Below are 23,127 nucleotides of genomic sequence, written 5' to 3'. Positions count from 1 at the left end.
ATCTCCACATGCTTATGTCCGGTTAATTCATATTTTATATTTGGTTATTGCTTATTTTTAGCGCTTTTTCATTATTATTATATTGCATTATAAGCAGGCTTTTAACTAATAATAACGCGGCTCCTTTTGCGACAAATCCAATAAAATCGCACGGAGCTATTGCGGAAGAATTCCATGAATATTTTAGGCAAATATGAGTAACGTCTGGGCGAGGCACTATGCTCGTTTTCAAGAAAATTTTCATATAATTAAATCAATTTTCTATTGAAAAGTATCGCATTGAGTATAATATAAAAACATAAATTTTATAATATGTTTATTTAGGAAAATAATATTTTTATACTAAAAAATTACATTTTTTTTGTAAAAAAAATACGATGAACATTAATGAAAATATTTCTATATCTTAGGGATTGTTTGGGACTGACATATAATATATTATCTTTTAACCAGACTAACCACCATAAAACTCAATTCAACCAACATTTAACTTTGCTGATCTTGACCGTGTTTCTTGATTCTAATTGCGAACTTTTTTTAATACGGAAAAACCCGTATTATTTTCAGAAAAATTCTAAAAGAAATCGTTGGACTAAATATTGTATATTAATAATATTTTAGACTGCTTATAAATTATATTTGTAATTTTGTATTCGCTGAATATCGTGTGCTGGTATGTCAAACTTTCAATTGTAGATAATGTGTTGTGTGTTGTTTCAAGAACTGAGTAACAAAAGTGAAGCTCAAATGAATCTTTAGATATTAATACCCAATACTATTATAATTTAAGAATTTCAAAGTAATAAGTTAAGTTATCCTCGTAAAGATAGTAAAATATATTTTGCTTAGTTAAGAGCAATAAACCAATAAAAAAATTATAGTATGTTTTTTAAAAAGGGGTATTTAATTTATTTTTGTTAATACCCATTTTTGGACATTGATAAATTTAATATTAAAGCGGCGTTAATTTTTTTGCTATACCCTACACATTTATTATTAAAAATTAGAATAAGAAGTTTATTTTATGATGGTTAAATTTGTAATACAAAATAAATATAATTCAAAGCTATCAAAATAAATACAGCATATAAATCTAACGAATTTTAAAACGCAGATTGATAATTAATAGGTTCTTCCTTGTCTATTATATGATTGAAACTATCAATATCTATTAAATTGAGATTTTAATTTTATTGTTTTTACAGCAATTATTAAAACTATTTTCGAAAACCTATAAGTTTTCGAAAAAATAAAAAAATATTGAGCGATATTTTAAATGCTCGTTATTGAATCTATAAATAATTATACAAGTTTATAATAATATAATAATAAAAAATTGTAGTAACATAATAATTTAAAATATAATGTTCTGTAAAAATATAATATGGCTAAAGTAAGAGAGAAAATCAGAAATACAGATTTATCGCACTACTATACATAATTCGGTATTGAATTACATCAGGATCCACCGCTTTAAGGTTTTAAAGCCAAATGGTATTTTATAAACATATTAAAATTACTACATATATTAGAAAATTTATATTAACTATAAGGTAAAGTTAAAATGGTAGATCTTGGAAGTCGGAGAGTTTTCGTTGGCATGTCGAGTTGTATTATTGTCGGCTGTGAAGCAGTTGTTTTACTTGTGATGATTTCTGGATGATCAGCTACAGTGCCGATGCAGTCGTTGCTGTTTTGACTTTGTGGCGTCTCTGTGTCGTCTCCATTCTGCGTTTATCCTCTGTGAATAAGTGTCTATATAGTTTGAGAGAGCTCTGGCAAATCGCAGATGAGGGTGTTTGGGGGCCAACACGCGCGGCATTTCTTAACAAGTAGTTTTTTCTCGTCTTGAAACGGATGTGTTCTTAACTGATCCGTGCAATATTTTCAATTCAACGCAATTGTTTAGTCGCGAGATCTTTCTTGCATTGTTGTATGAAATATTGTGTGTGGTTTTACTTTCGAGATATATTGATTTCTCTCTTTGTTTGTTTGAAATGGTCGTTAGAATGACCTATAAATTATAATAAATTTTGCAGGTGGTTGAAACACTTATATATACCAAAATCGTATACTTTACATAAAGCCTTCTTTTTAAATTTGCATTTTTTGCCGTTGCAAGCTAACGGGGTTTTACTGTGCCTCGCAAAATGAAACATTACATAACACCGTGTGTTTTCATATACGGCCACTGGCTCGGTTTGTTGCCCGAAAGTGACAAATCGACGCAATATAAGCAAAGACATCGCATGTGTCGAGCTTATGGCCGCATTTTTAAGCTACATATGTCCCTTGTCTTCCGTGGGGTTTAAGGTGCAAATGGTTTACGGGTGAAACGGTTCAAAATGGCTGTCATATGGCCGCGGCTCAAATTACTCTGACGGTGATATACTTGCGTAATATTTTAGCGGAATTTGTTAGGATTGTGCGACGTTGCGAACAAACGTACTGGAATGGTACAAAAAAACCTTAGTATGTGTGAATTTGCCGACCATTTCTCTTACGAGATATATGTTTTTACAGCACAACTATTAGATTATTCAAAATAATCTTATACAAATTTTAGCCATTTTAAAACCAGGCAAAAAACTGTTTAATAAATATATCTATAAAGTATTAGGCTATGTTTAAATATTTATTTAGTCAAAACATTTGCACGCCATATATTAATGCGTACAAACAACACGAATTACGGCAATCGCGATCGTTTTAACGTACTAGCACACAGCTACCCAAACCAGTCGCGTTCCTACATTTTTCAAAAGCTCCGAACCCAATTTATCACTCGACGACCGCCGCGGGCGAATATTTCAGTTCAGAGTTGCGTATTATTGTTCGCCGGATCAAACGAAAGTTTTCCGGCGAAAATTTATGCGAATACTTTCGGCGGCTGAATAATTTATTATGCTAAAGAGGTGGACCGGCGCGAAGGGGTTGAAAGGAGCCGACTAGACGGCGGCGACGGAGCTCCTATCTATTGCTAGGAAAGTTTGGAAAGCGCCGGTCAATTCGCACCGAACGGCTGTATAAATAACCCTTAAGTTACTCTTTACGTGTCGTATTTACGTTACGTGTATTTCAGCACATCGGAGTTTATTTAATGCATTCCAATGTAATTGTAGCCTAAGCTGCAAAGTACCACTTTACAAACGATTTGAATAATTGGAATACGTATTGAGAAGCAATGTTTCTCAAAATTTAACTACCATTGTGGGTCATAAGTATTTCAAAAAAATACTAATAATACCATTAGATATATGAAATTTGAGACCAATTTCGTAATTATTCGTATATAAAAAATAAATCTAATATACAATATATTTTTGCATATAGAAAATATTTTTAATTCTAAAACTATAATTAGTTTTAGAACTTTTATTAGGTTAGGTTTGGGTTTGAACAGAAAATGGACGTTTCGCAACTGGCAAATTTAGTTTCATAGACATTTTAGAGCAACATATTAGAGCTTATCACTTAAATTATATTTCCGCTAGTTGAAATATATATCTACCGGTGAAAATGTATTTAGACTTTACTAGTAAAAATATAACTTAACCAAAAAACATAGTTGAATATTTCCTCTCATCTCTAATATTTTTTAAAGATGCAAAAAGCAATAAAGTCAACAATATTTTGCAAAGAAATTTTAACACAAAAAGAGCGGCGTCAAAAAACTACAATCTGTCCATTTGAATAATAATGTTTAATAAAGTGGATTTTTTTTAAGGCAATGTTCCGCTTCTTTTATTTCTTGTATGTATAAAAAAGGGCTAAAAAATTTTGTACTTAAATTAAATCAGAATAAAATTAGATGTATGATTATTAATTATAAATATGATAATAATATAATATAAAGTTAAAGAAAACTCTAATATTGAAATAGTTATTAATATAATATATTTAGGAGTAATTGTAGATAAGAAAATAAATTTTAAGGAAAATTGTAATTACATAATGAAAAAAATAGGTATAAAATTCAGGATTATCAGGAGTAATTTGGTAATTATAAATACAAAAATATATGTTCACTAGTATTATATAGCCCCAGTTATATGCTTAATAAATTAGTTAAGACGATATTGCAAAAAATATAAAATAGGACCATGAGAGTAGTCCAAAATAAAAATAGATTTAGTAGAATGTTTTAGTATTTATATATTAATTACAAAATCATTTTTAGAGTATTTTATTAAGAAATAAAAATGTACATAGACGAGTACGGTCAGGGAAATATTCAACAGAGGTGTGAATTTGTATGATAATATTTAAAAAACAATCCGTATTATATTTTTATTTTTCGCAGGGAGAGATAGAAATAGCTATCGTAGAAGAGAAATAAATAATAAGCATTATTATTTGTTTACTGCATTCTATGAAGCAAATATAAATTCAGACGCTAGAAGCTATAAAAAATAATCAAGAAAAAATCCCTCAAAACAATCACATATATATATTAACTTTCTGGAAGCTTTCGCGAAGAGGCGAACTCAGAAATTGAAAATTGACAATGAACGCTGCGTTGCCCAGTCATGCGAGATGAACCAATTAAACGAAGATTGCATCCGACGGAGACGAATAAAAACACCCGAGTCGCATTGTGATGGTAATGTGACAAAAGCTTAAGCGGACCAAAGCACAAAGGAGAGCTTTCGAAGCTCCGCTGCATATAAATGTGAAACGTCATACTGGGGCCTCGGACTTTCACATATTGAATTTTCTATAAAGGTATGTATAGTATAATGGGCGATGGGAGATTGCGGGCCACCATCAAAAGGAGGAATCACTATTGTGCGATGAGGTGTGAAACGGTCGTGAAATATTATGGATTATATTTATTATAATATGCGCTGGACCGAAGCTAGCATTCAAGTACATTATAGGTTGTTCAAATATTTTGGTTTTCTGTTGCGAATATTTTGTGTGTGCAGTAAAGTTAGCATATCTTTTCTATCTAAATATTTAATGATTTATTTTTTTAATAATAAAATACTATTTATTGTATCGTAATACTATTTATTGTTTTTTTTATAACATAAGTGAATTAACCTATATTTATGATTCATACTCTATTATTAGATTCTTTATAACTTTACGAATATATAAGAATAATAATATAAAATCTTATAAAATACTTGTACCATATAATTTTAGTATAATAGAAAGTATCCCAAACTTAAACGTGTCCTTATTATACCTATTATATAATATACTACATATTTATTGGTATCATGGATTTCACCTTTATTATTGTTTCTCCAATAGTTCAATAGAATAATATGTGTGTATGTACTTTTATCGGATATTTATAGCAAACTTAAGCACATTACAAAACTATTTTATTTTATATGGTCCGCAACAGTTATTGCTCTTACGTGGAAAATATTTTAGTGAAGGTAATTTTCGCAAATTCCCACTTTAGTGAAAATATAGTAGAATATTAAAACACTATTATTTTTTAGTAAATATTATAATAAATGGTTCAAAATATTTACTAAAAAAATTCCATAAGCACTAAAAGTGTTTTGGAAACGACGCAGAATAAGTTCTGATGAAAATTGGGGGTTGTCATATACACATACTCGGAAAACAACCCTTAACTGCTTACTGCATATAGGCTGGGAGTAATAAAGATATCAAAATATAGAGCGAGGCGCATTAGCGTCATTTGTATAGCTTCTAATATATTATAAACTTTCATTCATAACCAATCGAGTCACAAATAAAAATTTACGATTATGTTAGTGTATCACAAAAATGTATACAGGCTCACACATAACTGGTACATTATCAAAGTAATATATAATATGATATCATCTCATGGATGCCAAAACCAGCTTATCAAACAATAGTTTGAAACAAAGTTTGCGAGGAGTAGGTCTATCAGATATCATGAATGTAGCATATTAAGATTAGTGTGCGTATATTTTTATGTGGCACTCTGTATAATACATAAACAGGGAGGAATCGAGATGAATTGCCCATTGAATATGGCTTAGATCTGTGCGTATGAATATAATACGGATTGAATTAATTCAACAATCTCATAATGTCGACATAGAAAGGGAGGAGATAGATATATGGAATAAAAAAGACAATAAAAGTATAATGAGGATAATCCGTATACGTACAGTGTCTGATCACATAACGAGTTGGGGCCGATTGATTTTCCATCGCGAGAAAATCTAGTAATCCTCCTTAGGAAGCCCTTCTAGAAAATAAATAAGGGCATAAACGAGAGAAAATCACAAGGAAACACAGCTAGGGCTATCGGGGAATTAAGCAACGGGAAGACCCGCGTCCTCTAAAAGCAATATCTGGAAAATATAAACGTACTCAAAAGATTTCCCAGGATTTTCGGTCCCCGGGGCACACTGGGATGTACCTGAAAATGTATAAAGGAGGCGAAAAGTTTTCTCGAGAGTTGGAATTGTATAAAGAATAATCGAAACAACAGATACACAATAAGTATTTACTTCATGGCACGATGAATGTTGATATTAACTTCTTAATTTTCTTTATTTGAATAAGAAAATTCAAAGGAGTTTTCTGACAGATAAGGTCGAGAGAGGTTTTCAGGAAATTAAAATATGTACTATGTATTACATTTATAAGGGCAATATTTCGATTGATGATTGTTTCGTTTGTAATGTTTTATTAAAGTAGTAGCACTTTATACAAATTGAAATTTAATAATTAATTTAATTAAAAGCTCGACAAGTTACATAAGAGTATTCTAATATAGGTAATCTGACGCAACACCATTATAATAAACGCATTTTTATGTTCGTAATAAATCAAAAGCACTCTATGTAAAAATCACTATAATTAAAAACACGTAAAATAAAAATAAACGATGAAATCTACTTAAAAAAACTCTCCGTGCTATAAAAAATTAACGGTAATTTCACATATTCTAATTTTATTTTCATACAATTTTTTAAAATATATATTTAAACATTAGTATTTTGATAAAAAATAAAAAAAATATTACACAAACATCGATCATATAAATATTATATAGACCAGGGTGGCCGTGGGTTGGCCACCTCTGGTATAGATAATAAGATGGATAAGATAAAACTTTCAGATAGTTTCGTTATCGTGAGTCAATATCGTTACAGAAGTATGCGCATTGTCATGTTGTAGAACTATTCAACTTCTGTTGACAAGTGCAGATAGTTTTTTAATTTTATTGTGCTTGGATAGTTTAGTTTTAAGAGTTTCGTAATGCACGATTTCTTTGCAATTCCACCAAAAACACAAAGTAACTTTTTATATTGGCCCAGGAATCCAGGTATGCTTTTCTATTTGACCATTGGATAACAACACCTATTTCTCATTTCCGGTTATCAAATGATCGAAAAACGACGACTCAGATTCAAGATCTAGAAGAGATATGCGGATATGCCGATAACTTTTTTTCACTCAATTAGTGTGGAACCCATTCACGTTGCCTCCAAGGCTTCCAATTTTCCTAATGTGTCTATGCACTGTTCAATCGCAATCGCACAATTGATAGGATTTGCATCTATTTCTGCAGCTAGAACATCATCGTCTATCTTTTCTTTTTCATCCAAGACTTTTCTTGATATTTTAATTTTCCATTCGATTTTTTTAAAGCTTTTGACATTAATGAATTTTTAATGAATCACTTGAAACATAAATTTTAAGAAAACGACTTCAATTTCAGGGTTACCTAAAATATTTATATATAATATAAAATAATATACAGTTTGCTTTTATAAAATACAGAAATAATATTCTCGCGCATAAAATTGATTATGCTGAATTTAAACAGTATGTTATTTATAAAATACATAAATATTCAATCAGTTAAAAATACTTTATATTATAATAATTCTTTTAAAATTGAATTATGTATTATGAATACATTATATATTTGCCACGAGTAAAAATATATGTTCGTTTAATTTATACTACTTTTAGGTTCATTCATTGATTTTTCTTAAATAATTAATTTGATATGTAGATATACTACATATAATATTGTAATATTTAATTAAACATGAATATTCAATATAAATATTACACATAAAGCTCCGATATTTAAATTTTTATTAATATTTTAATAAAAGTGGTGACTTGGTGCTATAAGATATTCAGAATTTTGTGACTCTTAAACCCGAATTTTTAAATATTCGCCATTTTATTAACTATTTGTTATTCAAATATTTGTCTAACTATTCGTAAAATACTCGTTTATATTTGCAGTGCAATATTTACAAACTCTAAGCACACAGTTTTGTATTATTTTTGTGTATTACAATAACGCAGGTTGCCTTTTGTTCCTGATTTACCGATGCATTATTTACAGCCTAATTGTGCCAATTATGTTTTGGGAAACTTTTATTATTTTATAATATTTCTACAGGCAAGAAAATAAGAACATATAAAACTAAACAATAAAAAAATATTTTATATCTGCAGAAATTCCTCACATTTCAGAGTAAATATTGTGCAGCTGTGAACTTTCTCAATGGCTAGTGTTGAAATATAAATGGCGTTTACTTTTATCTAAAGAATTTTTTTTATGTTCAAAACTATCTATCTCTTCGCATTATCTCTCTATTCATTTCAAAATATTTTTTTTTGATACTTTGCCATAAAATTATATGCGTGTGAATTTAAACTGTATTATTTAATTTTCCATAACTCTAGCAATATTTTATTATTAACTATTTGATATTCGAATATTTGTAAGCTCTAGTAACAACACTATGATAATAATTAGAGACTAATCTATTTTTGTTAATTGTTAATTATTTAATTAGAGGTAGGCATACTTTTTAAGACAGTTTGTATCTGTTATTAATTTTTTTTAAAATATAGAATTTTAAGTAGGTAATTAAACCCTACACATACTAAAAATTTTCCGCTATTCTTGACTTGCATACTATATTTGATTATTTTTTTGCTTTTCAATACGAAATCACAGTAATAAGAAGCATGCAACAAACCACTATATAGCAACGTGTTTTGTGTATATGTGTATTTTCCAATAACATACAGTATACGTTTATGTTCAAGAGTTCGAATCGAGAGGTTGACCTTATACGTAGGATGTTTAAACGAGAAGCAAATTTAATATAAATTGTAAGGACGTTCGCAATTTTCATTTTTCATATGAAAACGACCCTCTGCAAGTGCACAAACACACATGTATATGCATGTTTATATTATATAATATACACGTGCATTACTCGCGACTGAAGATAAAAAGGAAAGAGAGAGGGAGAGGAAACTGAAAGGGGACTGTGGAAAATCGGAGCTGTTCCTTGAGCGGCTCAGAACGATACAACTGGGAACAATATCTCACAATGTATGGTAGCAGTAAAAGTGATGGGAAACACAGCGTTACTGCCTTCTGATTTATCACCGAATTCATTAGGGCACTTTGCGTAATGCCGGCCGCATTTGCATATTTTAATGAACGCATCTAGTGCTATGAAAGGGCGCGGTTATGATACAAGATAATATAAAAATTGTATTTTTTTATGATATTGAACTAAATTAAAGTTTTTTTGTAAACATATATATAATATATATATACATAAAAGTTAAGAAAGAGTAAGATGGAAACACGAATGTACAGTAAATTCACTTAGTAAGAATATTTATATTATTTTATCTTATTATATAATCATATTTTCTATTAATAAGGTAGTGTATAAAATATTTTGTGTATTACAAGGATCAAATATTTTACTTATATAATAATGATAATATTATAAAAAACAACGGTAGCTATAATTTTTTTTGTACGCTCACAATAATTTGCGATTTAACAAAGAAGTTGTAGTTTTATTTTCTTCACGAAGAACAAAAAAAATATTCTTTTAAAGAATAAAGAAATAAATTAGAAACTGAATTTACTAATATCATACAGTAGTGAATTTATTTTTAGTAACATTTAAATTTGGTATTTTTTTACTGAAGTGCCAAAATTAACTTCGTAGTTTTTAAACCAGAGTTCACAAGTACAGTTGCAATAAATTGTATATTGTTGTAAAACTCGTGTCTATGTCTTCACCCCTCAGTTCTCTCATTTCACTCAACCGCAAAGATCTAGTACGCCTTTTCCTCTTAACATTTACAATTTATCAAACGTCATCGCAGTAAATTTCCGACGACGAGTGCGTTTTTCCCACCCCCTCGTTACGCAGTTTGATTGTGCCACTTGTGTGTGAATAAATGTGACGGAATGAACAGGCGTACGCCTTTATGTGACACGGAATTCCCCGACGATGGATGAAATTACGAGTGTCGCACTGACAATGTGAAAATATGCTAAAAATTATTTCGCACGAAACGACGTGAAAAATGAATGTGTGCAAAAATAAAGAAAGAAGGCGCGGCTCGAAAAAAGAGCCCCGAGTGCGGATTTTCTGCTCCCTTTATAATATTCTGCCTATATTGTATTACTTACGTATTTTTTGCACGCGAAAAATGTGTATATTGCTTCATGTTTGCGTCTACAAAACACTTATTCGAATTCATTTTTTATTAGAGAAATATATTTAAATATAAAGATAAGCTTCTCTCTTAAGAACAGTTCATTATTGAGGTAAACCTAAATGTCATTTTAGAATACTTCTCTTACTTTATAATATACAAATGAAAATTATCAGGTGAAGTTTAAAATATATGTATATATTTACAACTTAGAGAAGCTAATGTGTATAACAGTAACGTATTCATTCTTTATATCGATTGATTTAATTCTATAAAAAATACAATTTTCTAATGCAAAGAAAAAAAAACTTTAAGATTTATTTTTTATTGATTAGTAACTATACTAAAACTAACTAATAAACTAATAGAAAATACACGTGTTTGTCTATCACAAAATCTCCTCCCAAATGGTAAACAGCAGCGCTGCCATTTGTAGGTCAAACGAGTATTTTTGTGAAGTAAAATAAGGGGATAAGTTAAGCTGTATGGTTAGTTTTTTTTTAATTTAAAATAATATTTCAAAATTGCTTTGAAATATTATTTATGATTATATATTCCAAAGAAAATAAATTTAATTTTAAAAAAATAACAAAAAAAAATTATTATTGCACTTAAAATGCAAGGTATTATTTTAATATATATTTATTCTATTTTGCTAAATAAACATTAGTAGTTTTTTTTTAATTTTTTTATTAATACTTGTGATTTATAATTTCGCTGATATTATTTTTTCAGCAGCAAGAATCCAATAATCTGATTTATGTGAAACATTTCTGACAAGTTTTTTTTATTATTCAGAGGAATAAATTAAATTACAAAAACTTTAAAACAACATAATATAAGAAATACTATTTATAGAATATAATTTTACATTTTTCCACATAGTTTATAAGTAAATATCATGTAGAATACATCCATAACTCTATATTAAATTTATTTAAATATGTTACATATCCATATATTATCATTATCTAATATAAAAAATTATTATTATTGATTTTTAAGTAGTTTTGTAGAATTAAAACTGTTGGAAAAGAAGGAACTTTGAATAAAATTATCAAAAATAAAATCTAAAAAAACTAACGATACAGTTAAAATTAATATAATCTTATCTTTGATAAAAAATAAATATATACGTAAGTTGTTGATTAGATATTTAAATGGTGGACGCGGACGGCAATTAAAGTCGTTAAAAAGTGATACTATGTATCTATAATACAGAGTCATAGCATATATAATCAACTTAAAAAAACTTAATAAACTGTTTTGATTATTTGTGTCGCGCCTGCTGCAGAAATTTCGATTTTTTTTTAATATAAAAGAATTGGGTTCGAATCCTATAAGGACCCTAATAGTTTTCAGTTTCTATAATGTCTGAGATTAGAATTAGTTATTCATATTTAATTATAATTCCGATTTGACATCAAAAACTAGGTTCACCTGAATTTTTCTAAACTCACGGATAATATCGTGATTAATTAAAAAAAAAATTGACCTGGTCGTGAAAAGTGACATATAATAATTGTAACCATAAATTCACAATTAATAAAATATAATTTTTATGCATTTTAGACATAGCGGCTATTTAATAAAACACTCTTTAAAGTTGCTAAGGGGTGGTGGCAATAATTTGTCAATACTCAGCGACTTTCAACTGCGAGTTTTAAGAGTGCCATAGAGAATCGCGATCACGTCCCTTAATCTTGGCCGTTGAGGCCAAGATGTTTAGCTTCTCAACAAGTTTGCCAAGCACAGGGATGTTTTCGGTGATATCTATGAAGAGTTGAAAAAACATATTTGCTATGGTATACACCATGACTGTTTTTTATTTATTTATTTATATTTTAAAATGTTCAATTGTATAATTATTTTTTGTATAATGGCGATATTAAATTATTATGGGAATATTTGAATTAAAAAATAAATAAAATAAAAGACACTATTTACAAAGTTAATTAAATCTTAAATGTCTTTTAAAAACATTGTTTCCCTATTTTTTCGAATTAATGCCAATTATATTCACTATCATAAAAGTCACTTCTTTCTGCTTTTAATTCATGCATGTTCTTACAGTCAATGCTGTTAATAGATGTTGATAATGAATTTCAACTATAGCGTCTCCTTTCAATCTTTTCACTAATTAACTTGTCAGATATTTTATGCACAAGCTACAAGCTGTTTCTGCAACTGAGGCATAAAAAACACTTTTATTTATTAGCATTATTTTACTAATTTTAGAATAGCAAATTTGTGAGGTAATAACATTGACATTTTTTCATCAATGTATACATACTTTTTCACAAGCAGCAATCCATAAATATAGTTTTTTTTTAATTTAATTTTTTAGCCACACTGTATCGTATAAACAAAAGTTTGTACGTATCTGAAATATGCTTTTGAAACATGTATGTCCATGTCAGAGCAGGGAAGAGTTTATCGATGAAAAATTATTAAACTTGGACGGGTTTGATGCATCTCATAGCTGATACCGTAAGAATTGAAAATATGGATAAAATATTTATAACTGAATTTCGCCATATTTCATACATTTTACAGTTTCTTTTACAGTTGTTATATAATATATTTTTAATTTCATTTACTCTGAAATTCAAAATGTATTATTTTATGATAATAGTGTTTAATGCGCACACATGTAATAACTGTTCAAGAGTGTTACGAGAAGCTTTGCAATTATGGCATGAAGTTGAGATAGCGCTGTTCAGTTATCATTAACTGTTTTAACAAGCTAACCATTAAATAAGAGCTATATTTATTTTGACGAAGCAATGTTTTTATTATTTAAATATTGCGTAGTTAGACGCCGGGGGTGAGACTTTAACGGCGTTACTTTAACTTCTATTCTATTTTAATAACCGTCCCCGTTTTTCTCATTATTTTTTCACTTAATAAAGCAATGAATACAAAAGAGTTGCGAGAGCCGCGTTCAGAATAAGAAACGGTATTACAGAAGTATTACAGGAGCTAGGGGGGGTCGCAGACGTTAATTACTGAATATTTATATGGAAGCTTTACAAGGCGGGGCACGGTGCCGTGTAAATTCTTAATATTAACGACACTCGCCCCCGTGAAAAAGTGATAGCTTTGTGACGCCGGGCAAATGCAAATGAGCACTTTTAATTTATCTCGCTAAGGTTTTCCCGTTCGAGATTTAATAGGGGCTTCATTTTTGCAGATGATAATTATGTTGCTCTCTACGCGAAAACGCAAACAGCCGCCGGTTGCATTAATTCACGGCAACGGAATCACAGCTTTTATTTGCGAGTCAAGCATTATGTTTAGTGTGAATTTCGAATACGTGTGTTAAATAGTATATTCATATCTATGTGTATAGAATTGCATTGGATACACAAAAGTTAACATATAATCGGATTTAAATGCATCAAAAGTTGAATTTATTTCAGAATTACACTGTTGAATATAGTAACATTTTCGTCGAAGAGATGAAATGACCGTTAACTTGTCATTATCAGCATTTATACATTGCATTGCAAAAACTCGCAAAAACAGTTCAATATACAAAAATTATTTTTATTTTAGGAAAAATATAATAATTTTTTTTTATTCATAAATAAATACTACAAAAGCTATGCAGTGATTCAAATCGTATTTTGATATTCATATAATTCTCGATGCAGAATTGTGTTTTATTTTAACTCTCTCATACTTTAGAGAATTAAACTGAGTTTTGCATAGTCTATATCAAATCTTAATCTTACGCTTTGTATGCAGCGCCCGGTGAAAAAATACGCCACCAATATATTTGCCATTCTTGTTGAGCGTTGTTTATTCGCTCGCGATGACTATCGTATAATAAGGTCTACGATAAAATATTGCGGACCCCAGGAAAAGCCGGCAGGGACTTGCTCGTTGGTAGTTGGCGCACATTTTCCGGCGGAGCAAATTGTATTTCAATATTCAGACGGGAAAGTGGAAAAATACAGACTGCGACGGCAAAAATATATTTACGTGACTGCCTGTGCGGGTGTAGTGTTTTAACCCGTAAGTTCTCATCAAACGGATGTTCAAAGGAAGCCCTCCCTCCTTTGGCGACACAACCTCACACCACAACAACCAGTAGGTTAAAATTTTGTTTTGACCTTTGCTTTACTTTGAATCCGGGCATGGAAATTGCAAGGCATATTTGTCAAATTTATGTATAAGGTTTGGCGATATTAGTTCCAAATATTCAGAATATTCTGAATCACTATCAAGTCACAATATACGAATATCAATTTTCAATTGTATTGAATATCATATTTTATATAAATAAAAATAAATTAACTAGACATAGACTGATATTGTCTTTTTTAGAAACTCATAATATTCACCTAAACAGTCTTATATTATACGTTAAAAATAAAAGTTTTCACATATTTCATTAAAATAAACCACTTCACAAACGACCCTAATCGATGGTTATCGCAAGTATTTAACTGCATGGAATAAAATGATAATTATCATATATTATATACAATTTTATCAGGCTGCAAACAATTAGGTAAAAATAACATAATTTGTCTATCGAAAAAAATTATATATGAATTAAAATTATTTTTTTCATCTAGTTCATTAAATTTTAAATATTTCAACTTTTAATGTATGTCGCAATACATTATTAATTGTGTATATTTAAAGACAGTTGATAATTTCGTGTAAAAAATATAAATTCAAGTAGACGTTGAATATGTATACGGATTTTGAAAAGGCCTTTGACAACATTTGTCATGGATTAAAAATTATATGCGCGATCGTATATGGTTATGTATTGTTTTATTACCATTGTAATGTCATATTTAAATAAATAAATAAATATAATGTTACTATGGTCGCTTAGGTACCAATAAAATAATTAAATGTGCATATGAAAACACGTTAAGCAATTTATTAACGAGTATTAGGCATTTTAAGTTTGGGTTAGTAAACGGTGCTGATTAGTTTGTCATAATCATAAATTACTTGATGAAGGTGCTTACCTTCAGAATGAGACTTTAGTTTAGCACCGTTGATTAAGACAGGTGCGGCAGGTGTTGGCTGCAACTTCCACAGTAGCCACAGGATTGCCCTTTCCTGACTCCTGGCTATTCTTTCTTCGGAAAGTGTACCTAACAAGCAGACCTGGAAGGAAGAAAAAGGGACGACTATGCTTCAGTCCGAATTCCAGGGTTTTCATACATAGCTAACTAATCCTAATTATTGCTTGCTATTGATCGATAATGTTATTTTTTATGTAGAGATGAATAAAGTAAATAATTAGTAATAATGAAAAGTATGTGAAAACGTTTTTATTAATCTTTGCTATCTTTAATTAAAAATAATTACGTTAACTCCACATAAGAGATTTTTTTATAAATATAGTGATGTATTGTATTAATATGATGTGTAGGATAAAAAATTTGAAAACGTAATTTAAAATGGTGCTCTTTCTAAAATGTACTTTTGTACAATTCAATGTAATTGATTGATATTTATATTTAAAAATTGTTGAAATAAAACAATGTCTTTAATTAAAATCTAAGCCAAACTTTTATATTATAAGAAATATTCAACTTAAAGCAATTCAGAACGATTTTTTTCTCTATAATTTAAGAATTAAAATTAATTGCGGTTTTCGTTATTCATCTTTACTTAAAATTTTATTTTTTAATATAATTATAAAAATTTACGATTGTTTTTATTAAATGGTCATTTTGTTTAAAGTATTTCTGTATACTCATTCAAAAAGTTTTTTTTTATGTAATAAAATATAAAAGACAATTCGTGATACAATTTGGTAATTTATTAGTTATTTTTTAATTCGGGTTGGTTTTATAAATTTAATTAAAATATTATAAATATTTAGGTATATGTTTAAAATTTATTTATTGCTAAAACAGAAAACATTAATTAATTTTGCTTGAGTAAGTTTTTACTCGTACTGAAATAGTGTAAAATATTTTCGTTAAAAATAATCAAAAGGCACCATTAGACTAACATATTTTTTTACAGAAAAAATGTAAATAAAAATTTAAGCATTTAAACTGACAGATTAAAGACAGATACAAGATAGATATTAAATGTATCTATTAGTTTTAAAAAAAAAAATATTTTAAAGGGTAAAATTTAATAAGTTTATACTTATTTATTAACTATTTTTTTACAATGAGCATATAATTATAATTATAATTTTCTTAGCAATGTTACTAGAAAAAAATCATATCTAATAAATGAAATATACTATTTTACATTATAAATTTCTTACAAAATTATAATATTTTCTATAAGTAGTGAGACATCAAACTAAAATTAAAGTCTGTAAATATATAACATCTAATTTTTAATTTTACAATAATAATGTTGATTACAATCAGTATATATCGCTATGAATGATCTAGTTCAATTTTATATTATTAGGTATGACCCAGTTAGATTTTATATTAGTAAGAAAACCTATAATTATTGACCGAAAAAATATTTTTATAATAATCACTGATTTCGATCTTCCACACACGATAAAAATTGGAAAATACTATATGGGATTTTAATTTTGGTCTTTTACATATTAATGATGTTGGCCATGATTAAATTATATATTTATGATTTTAAAATATACTTCTTTTATAATCATTTATAAAATAATAAATATTATTATATATATTATATATGATTATAAAATATACTTATTATATAATCATAAAACTTATACTTATATACATATCCTTTATATTTGTGAATATACAAAATAATAATAAATAATACAATAATAGTATACATTTCATAATTATATTTTGATTAATTAGTTTTTGTATATAAAATTAATTTCATTAAACTTAAAATTAATTTAAGTAAAATTTTATTAAAAAGGCCTTCGTTTAATAAATTATTAATTTAAAAAATATCTGCAGCTTATTTTATTTACAAAATAAATATAAAACTAATAGGTTGTTAGTAATATAGTTGTGGTTTTAGTTATTTTAATTTAACTTTCAATGGTATGTATGAAAATATAACTATATCCGGTTTATGTTCATATAATTTAAGAGATTATATCTTGGACTGTATATAAGGCTAAATTAAATATATGTAGTATATTAATTAAAATCCAATTCAGTTCTATTTAGTACTTTTGGCTCAAATTTTGCTATTAAATTAAATATTAAAATAAGAAAATGTAGTAAAATTGCTCGTAAACAGTGGTTTTGGTGTTAATACTAGTACGTAATAAAAAAAAAAGTTTCAAAAAAGTCGCGATGGGCACCAAAAGACGAAGAGTTATTTAACAGTTTTAAACTATTTAAAACAAAAAGAAAAAGCATAAAAGCTCGACAAGTGAGTGCCGCACTTCTGCGCTTTTTTACGCAACCTACGATAAATAGTGAATTCATTATGACAACAAATTTTGACAATAAAGCCCTAAACCATTTTATGGTAGAAATTAAATCAAAATAAATTTATAATGACTACGATTTGTTGAATCTGAGAGTTATTTTCAAAAAATCGACAAAATGCATCGAGCATCGTCAAACTGCTACATCGTCAATTGAAAAGTTCGTTTTTCCATTATCCGATCACACATCGCAAGATTGCCCCTCAAAAGTTGAATGAGTTGGGCAATAAAATATTGCCTTATCCACAATACTAACCAGAGGTCTTGCAACAGATTAACACTTGTTCGAACATTTAGACAACTTCTTACAACGTAAGATTTTTAACATCCAAACAGCTAAAGAAAGTACATTTTGAGATTTTCAACTTCAAATTTTACACCACCGTATAAAATTGTAATCAATTAGAAAAAAATATGTGGATTCTAATAGTGCTAACTTTTATTATTAAAGTTAATTATAAGCTTAAATAAATTTATTTAATTTAATGGTAGTAATCATAGAAATCTAACAAGTAAATAATTGCTAGCGCAAGAATTAACGATTTATACAAAAGGTTTTGATTATAAATTAGGTAGCTAATGTACTAAATATTAATAGAGTAAATTCTCACACATACATATATTAATATAATGCCATTGTTACATAAATAATTAATAACTATTTTTATGCATTAGTACAGTGAACCCTAATGTGGGTTGTATTCTATTTTTAAAACTAGTATAAATCGCGTTTTTATACGCAACGTTAAAGTAATTTTTATTAATAACGACGATATGCACAATATATGTATATGATACTTTTAGTATACATACCAAATATCGAGCAAACGAAGTAATTTTTCAATGCTATTTTTTTCTCTAAAATAATAAACTTTCACAAACGATACAAGACCATGCTCGCCCAATAAAAAATGATACGCATTAGTTAAACTCTAGCGCGAATTATGACGCATAATGAAAATTTATGCCGACTTTCAGTAAATGGCAAGCATATATTTTAACATGAAGCGACGGGCGTCCATATATCACGATAAAATATTAAATTACACAAATTGTAGTACATTCACACGCATTAAGAAAGCTTTTGGAAAATCGAATAGATCGATTGGTCAAGATATCTGACTTTATGTATAGATTTAACAATATACAGGACGACATAGTGGGCAGACTGTGACAATTGCATTATCTGCGAAACCTCACCGTTTGCCTGGGTGACCTGGGAAACTATCGCAAACAGAGTAGAAAGATAAAGCTAGTATAGTGGCGGATGCTGCGACCAGCCAGGGCCATAGAGATGCAACTCTCAAAATGTGCACGGCATTGTGTAACCGAGAGATATTCTCAGAATGGGATGTGGTAGGTAACTGATATGGCGATTGCATGTATGTATGTATGCTAGCTACAGTTGTAATGAAATGCTAGCTACATGCCCTGAATTCAATGCTTTAACAAACCAGGCTAATTGGGAAGTCATGTGTATTATAAATTGATGCATATTGATATGATTTTCATGGGAATAGAAATAAATTACTAGCAACTATTCTGCGATTTCGATATTTATGTATTTTGTATATAATATAATACAATAACGCAGTGTGATATTAGGTAAATAGATATGCAGGCATATTGAAAATGGAAGCTTTTGAGTTAGTAACACTAGTCCATATGACTAGGTAGAATAAGGTTCATTCATTTCTTATGTGCGAAAAGAAAAACTGCTGCTTAAATTAAGCATATTATCATGAACAAGAAACATATGAAAGATCATTTATTGTAACTGAAAAAATCAGAAAAAGCGAAAGAATATTGATAAGAGAGCAAGGATGGGTCAAATTTCTGAACCACGTTAAAAAGTGTCCAGACCAGAGAATATCACAAAATATCAAAAACTTTATGAGCAATAATAAAAACTAGCCGCGAAACTTCTATGACGATGAAATAAAAATCCATGTATATTTTTATTAATAAATAAAGGTATTATACGTCAATAGTAATAAATAAAAAAAATGTAAAATAATAATTCGAATTCCAAAAAGTTAATAAAATATCCAAATTTTGTTTTCAAAACACCCGCCAGAAGAGACAAGCTAGATTATTCAATCGCAGCTAAGTCGCCATTGAAGTAAAAAGTTGGAGTAAAAGCCAAGTGTCTATGCAGCATTTCCATAGCGTCAAAAGAAGCCACAAGAAGGTCCATCTATAGAATTAATTAAGAATTATTATGTATATTAAAATTATTAATTAATAGATGATACTTTGTAACTGTGGCTGATTTTTAATATTAGCGCATTTTTATAACTTAAAATTCGAATCTGCTGCCGTGGCTCGAGCCCGCGGTTTTTGAGTTACCAGTCAAGACCGTAAGGACTACGCTATTATAGCCCTAATCATCATATCAAACATATAGTACACGTTTTGTATATATTTTTGCAAAATGTAAAATGTAAGACGTGTTAATAATTAAATATTTTATTAAACTTTATTACTCAGTAACGTTCATAATTGATATAAACATATATTGGGCTAATCAATAGCCTTATTGTGATCAGTATTAATGCACACTGATGTTACACTTGTGAAGAGCTTTTATTGATCAACCGGGTGGTAGCCAATATGTATTATATTATTGTTTCTCTGAATTCAGTCATTGTAGCAATGTACAATCGAATTGCGCGCATAATACGTTTTGTTGAATCAATACAAATATTCATAGTTTGCACCACAATAAATCATATTTTGCTAAACATTTTTTATCTATATAATACACAAAAGCAGCATGCGATACAAAACATTATAAAAAGACATCGTAATAGACTGGCATTCACGTAAAAAAGGGAGAGCATCTTTGTTAGCGAGGTTTAAAGGATTTTTTTCATCCAACATCATAACATTGCTTTCTAGTAAAGAAAATTGAAATATCCAGCTGTCACGTGTAATTTATTTCGTCTGAATAAAATAAGCTCCGCAGAGAACAAAAAAAGGTTAAATTCAATTTGGGAGAGAACCGATTGGAACTGACAACGTAGTTCGTTGTACGTACACGTGAACATTTTTGCATTTTGGCTTATGGTTTAGCGACATCTGGCAAGTTGCATCTGGCGCAGCAATCGCATTCTAGACCTAGAGTATTTACCATCTTATGTACATATGTAAACGTACATACAATATATGTAGGTACATTTGAAGATATGTGGACTGTTCAAAAAGTTATTGAACTTATATTTTATATTACTTTTAAGATTATATTTGAGAACAATGAATGGTGTATACAACTTTAAGAGCAATATTAAGAATTTGCGTATAGTTTTGCATATACGTGAATTAGGTTATTTATTTTCAGGGTTAAAAGTTATAACAAATTTTCATTCGCTGCGAAACAATGCATATGCAACATAATGATAGCCGTAAAAATAACCAAAGCAACTATAATATAACATTATACATAATTTTTGTACCAAAAATAACATTTCCTAATTAAAAAATCGTTATTTTAATCTGGATTCTTAATTCAAAAACTCAGCTTAAAATCTATAAAGTATTTATGATTCAATGCTTCATAACATAGCACAATCTAAATATAAAAATATATATTAAAACATTCTGTCATAGCAAAAGTGAATTAATTATTTTAGGTTTTGGGGCCAAAGGGGTGTGACTGGAAAATCTGGTTAAAGTTTATTTTATGAACCACATATATATAAAAATTTGGATGCTGTTATTAGGCGGTGGAATTGAAATGGTAGGTCTTTGAAGTGGGAGAGTTTATGCTGGAGTCAGTTTATCGTACAGTTTTTAACAAAAAATGGTTGCTGAAAATTTATCGAAAAATTTATTGAAAAATCGAGAAATAAGTATTCTTGATTTACGATTTTTCTCAAAAAATTTTGAAGAAATAGTTATCGATACATGTAAATACATTTTAAACAATTTATTAATATTTCATTATCCTATTTTGATTTTATAAAATTGTCGCTTTTTATTTATATCATAAATTGATTAAATTTGATTTTAAATCTATCTAATCTATTTAACATATTAATACAATAATACAAGGTACATTTTTTCGCTTGAGATTATTTTTATGCTACAGAATACTAATTTTCTTAATTAATTTCTCAATATAAAACATCTATATAGGCAACGAGTGTTTATGTATTTAAACTTTTCTTTGCCAAATTTTCCTATTTATAATTTCATGGGTTTCCATACTTAATCATTTAAAAAAATAACGTTCTAGATGAGTTCTTTAATTAAACAATGCAGGTAAAAAAATAAATCACAATAAACTAAATAGTGAATAGTGAGTTCAGATACTTTTAGAACAACCTACGTACACACATTCATAGGAATTGAATGCATCCCTGAAAAATGAAAAGCTCGAACTTGTTTTGCCGCGAAACCACTTCGCGAAAATGAAAAACCAACGTGCACCAAGCTTTATTTTTTGTTATTCGAAATACCTTTTTGTCTGTGGTTCACAATCAATCAATTGATTGAGAGGCTTCGTAGCAAGATAAAAAAGGACGAATTAATACCCTTACTTGGAAAACCCGCAAGGGAACCCATTGAAAGCGATACGGCAAATCCCTTAATGCCTCACTAGTGAAATTACGTATATTATAATCTCATTTTTTAGTCCTCGCACAAAGCTGAGGATTAGTACGAAAAATGACAAATTGAAACGGTGCTCGAGTATCATATTCGCGCAATGTCATATTTTAGTTTTAGTGTCAGTTTTATGGAACGATAATGTTGGGATTATTACGGATTTTAATTCAACGACAAAACGGTTATTAATTTATAATCGTTTGCTGGTAAATTTAATTTATATTATATACTGTTGTTTGCTATAAAAACTTGAATTATAATACAAAGAGCAATTGATATTTTCAATAATGTATGTTTTGGAATTAAATTTATTAAAATAATATTTCTGTATATACTAGAAAAATGCAATATAATTTTACAACATAAATAATATATATAACAGTATTAATAGGAAAAAATATAATTGACCTTTTTTATATCAAATATGGTTTTTGATAAAAAAAACAGTGTGATATCTAGAATAGAATATTAAATATGTCACATTATATTTAATTGTCATAATCGATTGCAATTTTAAAAAATATTAATCAATGTATTATATATATTATAATATGTATTATTTATTAATTAGGGTTTATGAAAATAAATATTATTTAATTTTTAGTTTTTTGATGATAGCTTTGTGTAAAAAATTTAACTGTATAATAACTTTAAAATACAAT

The 23,127-nt window shown here is 28.3% G+C and overlaps 1 protein-coding gene across 4 annotated transcripts in view; it reads right to left on the bottom strand.

Moving 5' to 3' along the window:
- Positions 1 to 23,127, bottom strand: part of LOC148238880 (uncharacterized) — a 413,987-nt gene that overhangs the window by 22,533 nt on the left and 368,327 nt on the right. For 3 of the 4 annotated variants that reach the window (XM_088181572.1, XM_088181582.1, XM_088181617.1), the window contains exon 4: positions 15,468 to 15,609. The exons of the other annotated variant lie outside the window; for it this stretch is intronic. In XM_088181572.1, coding sequence (XP_088037698.1) covers positions 15,488 to 15,609 — 122 coding nt within the window. In that variant the 3' untranslated portion in view covers positions 15,468 to 15,487. The remainder of the gene's footprint in view (positions 1 to 15,467; positions 15,610 to 23,127) is intronic. 4 annotated transcript variants of the gene reach the window in all.

Source organism: Plectrocnemia conspersa, unplaced genomic scaffold, assembly GCF_051122295.1.
Source record: "Plectrocnemia conspersa isolate PC_06_02 unplaced genomic scaffold, ASM5112229v1 ptg000001l, whole genome shotgun sequence".
Classification (NCBI taxonomy): domain Eukaryota; kingdom Metazoa; phylum Arthropoda; class Insecta; order Trichoptera; family Polycentropodidae; genus Plectrocnemia; species Plectrocnemia conspersa.
The sequence above is the reverse complement of the archived record's forward strand: the minus strand, read 5'-3'. Positions and strand labels throughout refer to the sequence as shown.